We start from the raw sequence: 6,401 nt of genomic DNA, 5'->3' as shown, positions 1-6,401 counted from the left end.
GCATGACGGGAGCACTGGATACTCCTGGGAATGGCCTCTCATTAGATTGGGCTGAGTAAGGTCATCTTGGGTCAGAGAGTAAAGGGTCCATGAGCCATGCTAATAAGTTAATAAAGTTACCAGGGAGCCTCTCTGAAAAAAGAAAATTAAGGCAAGAGGAGATGGAGATATAAGAAGATACTCAGAAGTCATGGAGGATGCAGAATTGGCAAAAATCAGTGACCATTTGAATGTGGCCGTGAATGAGGGGTAAGAGTCAAATGTAACTCCTTGGTGGGGGAGGGAGCCAAAAGCTATGCTTAGATAAGTTCCATTTTGACTCTTTTTTTATTTGTTTCATGTTGATCCTTATTTTTATCACAGCCCAGAAAGTCAGAAGTCAGGAAATGAGGTCTTATTCTTGGAAAAGGGCCCACAATTAAAGATAACATGGTTCCACAGAGAAGAAGAAAAAGCCATCAAAGTCATTGCTCACCAATCGTTTATTGAGTATTTGAATACAAGTCTGTGGTCTGCACATCGATTTTATTGGGAAGGGTTTTCAGGACTTGGAAGCTATGGATCATGGGGATCCATAGCCTTTGGGGATCTGCTAACAGATGACATATGCTTTCTATTTTTATGTGATTGGAAACTAGAAAGGCATTGAGTTGGAATGGGTTCAGTCAGTTCTTGTGACAGGCACTTGATGGATACTCCCTCTGGTGAGGGGTAGGGCCTGGGCGTGGGGGATGTCAGTGACTTTGGATGGTCTCCTGGCAGCCTCTCACGGTGTTTCATTCTAGTCTAGACTGCGATGCTTGCAGTTTCTGATGTTTTATGCACCGGAGCCAAAGCCCACCCAAGCCCAAGTTTCTTCGCTTTAGTTGTAATGTAAATCTTTGGCATAGTTTTCCTGTTTCTGAACTTTAAGGAGAAGTGTTCTATCTTTCAGTGATCCAACCAAGTCTCACTTGTTCAGAGAGCAAACCAAGAAATGATTTAAATCCCTAGATTGATCAAAATTAAGATTTGATTCTTTCACCCAATTTACTACTTAGATTTCACCCAACCAGAAAATCCTAGGATTGCTGCTTGAAAGCCTGAAATGCCTTAAAAGTGAATCCTAGTTCTCAAAAGCATCCATGCAGGTAGATAAAAGGAAGATAAACTTTTTCAACAGAATAAAGATGACCTTCATGGGGGTGCCTTCTTTGACTTCGCACATAGCCTAGTAGTTATGTCGTTTCAGCTCTTGAACGTAGACGTAGAAGGGGTTGGGGACATTAGCAGTCTTGGTGGGGTGACCTCCACCCTGTTCACTTTTCTGGAGCCTTCCACGGCTTTGGGTTGGATGGAATCGTCCCCCTTGGGAGCTTTGGCTGTGGTCATCCTCGTTCATGTGGAATTTCTCTCTGTTGGGAAAGCCTTGCTGGGGTCCTTGGGACTGTTGACCTGGGGACCCCTTGTACCTGTCTGTCTTCTCATGGTTCTGTTTATCCTGTTGTTGGTGGTGTTGATCCTCTTTGTGAGTTGGTCTATTTTGTCTCTGGCGCTTCTGTTCATCTGCAGAGGTCTGTCTGTCCTCTGTCTGATGGTGCTTTTCCTCTTCGTGGCTTCTTCTGTCCTGGGCCTCACATGGGCCCTCCTGGCCCTCACGGCTGTGTCTGTCCCAGCTTTGATGGCGCTTTTCCTCTGCTTTGTGGCTCTGCTCCTTGTCCTGGCTTTGCCTGGTCTGGACCTGCCTGTGGCTCTGCTCACTCCTGCCTGATTGCCCTTCATGACAAAATGGCCTTTCTTGCCGGATCTGCCCTAGGAGTTTGTGTTGGTGATGTTGGCTGCCTGCCTCAGGCTTCCAAGGCTGCAAGTTCTGCTTTTGCTCCTCCCTGGGCTGGAACTCCTGTCTCTGGTTTTGCTTCATTTCCTGTCCTGGAGTCTGTTGATTGCCTCTCCCTGACTTTCCTGACTGTTCACCATCTGAGCTTCTTCCTGTTCCCTGAGTCCCTTGGGAGCATCTATTTTGTCCTAGTGTTTCAGTTTCCCCAGTCTGTGACTGGCCATAGTGGGAACCCTGACCCTGTCTGTCTGTCTGGCCATAGTGGCAACCTTGACCCTGTCTGTCTGTCTGGCCATAGTGAGAACTCTGTCCTTGTCTGTCGGTCTGACCATAGTGGGAACCCTGACCCTGTCTGTCTGTCTGGCCATAGTGAGAACTCTGTCCTTGTCTGTCAGTCTGACCATAGTGGGAACCCTGACCCTGTCTGTCTGTCTGGCCATAGTGGGAACCCTGTCCCTGTCTGTCTGTCTGGCCATAGTGGGAACCCTGACCCTGTCTGTCTGTCCGGCCATAGTGGGAACCCTGTCCTTGTCTGTCTGTCTGGCCATAGTGAGAACCCTGACCCTGTCTGTCTGTCTGACCATAGTGGGAACTCTGACCCTGTCTGTCTGTCTGACCATAGTGAGAACTCTGTCCTTGTCTGTCTGTCTGACCATAGTGAGAACTCTGTCCTTGTCTGTCTGTCTGACCATAGTGAGAACCTTGACCCTGTCTGTCTGTCTGACCATAGTGGGACCCCTGTCCTTGTCTGTCTGTCTGACCATAGTGGGAACCTTGACCCTGTCTGTCTGTCTGACCATAGTGAGAACTCTGTCCCTGTCTGTCTGTCTGACCATAGTGGGAACCTTGACCCTGTCTGTCTGTCTGACCATAGTGGGAACTCTGTCCTTGTCTTTCTGTCTGACCATAGTGGGTACCCTGACCCTGTCTGTCTGTCTGACCATAGTGAGAACTCTGTCCTTGTCTGTCTGTCTGACCGTAGCTCGATTCCTCAGTCAGCTCCCCAGATTGTCCATTTTGAGAATCGGATTCCTGTTGGTTGTTCTGGCTAGAGTGAGAGTCTTGTCTGAGTCTCCCAGACTGGCCACAGCTTGATTGTTGTTCATGCCTTTCAGACTGACCGTAGTGAGAATACTGAACTGGTTTCTCAGATAGATTGCAAGCAAAAATGTATTCTTGCTCTTTTGGCAGGCCAGTGCTAGACTCATGACTCAGTGTTTGACCACAGTCAGAATCCTGACCTTGTCTTTCATATTGATCTGACTGGCCATGATAGGAATCCCTGTCTTGTCTCTCTGACTGACCATGGTGCGAATCCCTATTTTGTCTCTCTGACTGATCATAGCTGAAGTCCTGGCCCTGTCTCTCAGTTGGACCGTGATGGAAATCCCTATCTTTTCTCTCAGATTGATTGTGTTGGGCATCCTGACTTTGTCTCTCAGACTGACGGTGGAAGGAGTTCTGCCTCTCTCCCTCAGGCTTCTGCCTGTGTGGTCTGCCTGTGTCTTGGGTTACTTCCTGCCCCTCTTCCTGCTGGGAGGCTCTGTGTCCACATGACTTCTTACCTAGCTTTCGATGGCAGGCTTGGACCAACTGGAACACCAACAAGAGGTATTCTTGAAAATCAACCTGTCCATCTAAGTCTTGGTCCAAGAGGGTCAGTATGTTTTCCACAGTCTTTGGGTCATTTGGTCTCTGTGAGAAGATAAAACAACAACAACAACAAAGAACCAAATCAGACATTCTCTTATGGATACTGAGATGCACATCAATGCTCATATCCTAATCCATTCATTTCACGCAAGGGCTTTTGCTTATTGACAAATGGATTAATCTGAAGTAGCTTGGGCTTTGTTCTAGTCTATGATCAGTTGGTTCTCAGAACCTCATCCCTTGCTGGACTAGCAGGAAAATGACTCTAGGGAGTAGAAAGACTTATTTAAAATCAGTTCTATTAATAATTAATTAGAATCATTAACATCCCTTAGTGTTCCATATCCTGAATGTTTGTTCACCAACTTCTTTCTCACCACACTGTAAGATCATGCAAGGAGGAAAGCTAATTTTATCCATGTTCATATCCCTAGTGACTAGGCTTGTGCTGGCATAGAGTAGGTATGCAATGATCTTTACCGAAAGAATGAAACAATACTTGAGAACATGTATGGACAGCATTAAATATAGAAATCAAAATATGAATCTCAGACTTTCTTTTAGTTATTGCTTATTAATTTGAAGTTGTTCTGTCTGTCATTCAAGCTCAAGCTCAGACACAAGGAGGGAGGTGTGTGCGTGCGTGTGTGTGTGTGTGTGTGTGTGGTGTTTGCTGGGAGAAAACTACTAAGGAGCTGCCTGAATTCTTTTTGTTCTAGGGTGAAGCATGAAATAAAATGAAATAAAACATTAAACTCTGGTTGCAAACGTCAGAATCATTCACACTTGACTCTGTGGGGCCAAGTGTCTATGTATTTTACCTGGAGGATGTCTCCAAATTCAGTTAAGAGCAGCTGTTTCAACTCCATCTTGGATAGTGAAGTGCAGTTCTCTTTGGCATACATCTGGAAAGCTTTGATCACATTGAGTATGCTGTTCAGGAGTTCAGCCATTTTGGAAAATGCAGGTTAACCTAAAAGAAAAAGAAAAAAAAAAAAGATTTTGTCTGTGTTTGAGATAAAGACCAGGGGATACCATTTCCAGAGAGAATGTAACCGCTTTTGGTTTGGAAAAGAAGCTTAAGAAATAATGGAGCCCCCTTTTAGCCATACCCAGAGTCAAGCTCCAAATATCAAGTGCTAAGGTAGAAGCGGTACAAATTGGTTTTCCTTCTAGAAAAGAGAAAACTTACTAAAAACCAAAAAAAAATGTATGGTAGGTGCTTTACATGCTGTATCCTGGGCAGAACTTGCAAGATTAAACTTTCACATCAGAACAAAAAGGAAGGCAGTCGGGAAGCCCATAGAGGCATGGCCCGAAGCAGCGTAGTAGAATATTATTTTCTACCAACAGTTAGCATACTGGAGGGGACACTAATTAGACCCCCTCGAACAGGTCTCAGTCTTCTAATGGACTTTTATTAAGCAATGGGGAAGGCTAAGGGTCTCTCTCAATGATCCAAGTAAGCTCTCTGGAAGGCTAAATTACAGCAAGTGCTTCTGGCCTGAATAGTCGTCTGGGGACCTGTGTATAAAACGGAATCAGTAAATTCAGATATGTTACACATAAAAATACCAAGTGGGTACGTAGCCAAATTCACTGCATAGACGACAGGAAGTATACATTGTCAGTTAAGTCCATACGGGCTATGCTGGAAGGTCGGGTCTTTTGGGATCTGTAGGTCTATGACATTTCCTATTGTGGTATAAAATTTCCAGTTACTGGGTTTACAGGCTTCAAAACTAAAGCCCTGACTGCAGAACACATTGTACTTCCAACAGCAGACAGTGAAGCCTATGAGGATGAGTAATAAATAGTGATTGCAATGGGACAAACGGAGTCCTTTGTAGAGATTTGTTGCAATGACACTTGAGTATTGTTAAGGCTCCATGGTCCAGGGGCTTGACCTTCAGGAACCCCAAACTCTTGGGTCTTGCCTAACAGGCACAGAAGGTAAATGCTCCACTATGGGAGACTTAGCTATCCATGAATAATCTTAACCCTTAGTTCTGGGATGCCTAGTATATATTGAAGTAATGGCCCATGTATTTTACAAGCTCAGATATAGGCCACCCTAGCTATAATCATATTCTTAGAGCCCAGAAATGGAAGGTACCCCTGGCTATCACCCACAGGGAATAGTCTCAGGCCTCCCCAGCCCAGCGTATTACAGCAAGAACACTGCAGATACTGCCATTGCTCCCCCGTGAATGTCCTACCTTCTTGAAGAGGAGTGAGCAGAAGATTCAGAAGTCAGGAAGGATACTGGAGACCCACAAACTCGACTTATTTATAAGGGGTTCTAATTGTCCTACTAGGTCGTCATAGGAGACACCCTTCTGTGGTAAAGCCTGAATCACTCTGGGTCCAACCCAGCTCAACCCAGCTTAACCTCTCTCTCTGTAAACTGTTTGATTTATTTACTTCCCCCAGTTGCTCATGAACCTGTTTGTCATTGCAGAAGATGACACTCTTCAAGTCTCAGCCCTACTTAATTAGGGGAGTGTGCATACATGTATGCTGTAGGGGTCCCAAAAGACAGGTGCACGCTGAGTTCATCCTTAATAAATGTCAGTTGTCAAGACTAACGGGAGGCAACAGTCAAATCATAACAGAGAAGGGCATCTACCTGGCTACATGATGAAAACCTGTCAAAGCAAGGATTAGGAAGTTTTATGTGTTTGGCCAAGATATAGTTCCTGGAAGAGATTTATCTTAGACTATTCTATTTCAAATAAGCAGATATTTGTTTTTACCATATTGATCTATTTTGAGTTGCTATTTTTTTAAAAAAATATTGTTTCGTTGTCAATGGATCTTTATTTATTTATATGTGGTGCTGAGAATTGAACCCAGTGCCTCACACATGCTAGGCACACTGAGTTACAGCCCCAGCCCTTGAATTGCTATTTTTTTTTTTCATTTAACGGCC

At 44.7% G+C, this 6,401-nt stretch overlaps 1 protein-coding gene across 2 annotated transcripts; it reads right to left on the bottom strand.

The window, feature by feature from the left end:
* Positions 1–475: 475 nt before the first annotated feature.
* Positions 476–5,776, bottom strand: Rptn (repetin). 2 transcript variants are annotated; one of them, XM_048814834.1, is made up of 4 exons: positions 5,689–5,776; positions 4,291–4,442; positions 2,734–3,511; positions 476–2,517 (listed from the first exon to the last, which is right to left on the bottom strand). In XM_048814834.1, exons 2-4 carry the CDS (start codon positions 4,420–4,422, stop codon positions 1,211–1,213), a joined length of 2,217 nt encoding a protein of 738 aa, XP_048670791.1. In that variant the 5' UTR covers positions 4,423–4,442; positions 5,689–5,776; the 3' UTR covers positions 476–1,210. The 2 variants fall into 2 exon arrangements, with proteins under 2 accessions (XP_048670791.1, XP_015358149.1); XM_015502663.2 differs by having other exon boundaries at positions 476–3,511.
* Between the last annotated feature and the right edge of the window lie 625 nt (positions 5,777–6,401).

The sequence above is a fragment of the Marmota marmota genome, unplaced genomic scaffold, assembly GCF_001458135.2.
Source record: "Marmota marmota marmota unplaced genomic scaffold, marMar, whole genome shotgun sequence".
Classification (NCBI taxonomy): domain Eukaryota; kingdom Metazoa; phylum Chordata; class Mammalia; order Rodentia; family Sciuridae; genus Marmota; species Marmota marmota.
This window is presented reverse-complemented; position numbering and strand designations above follow the sequence as displayed.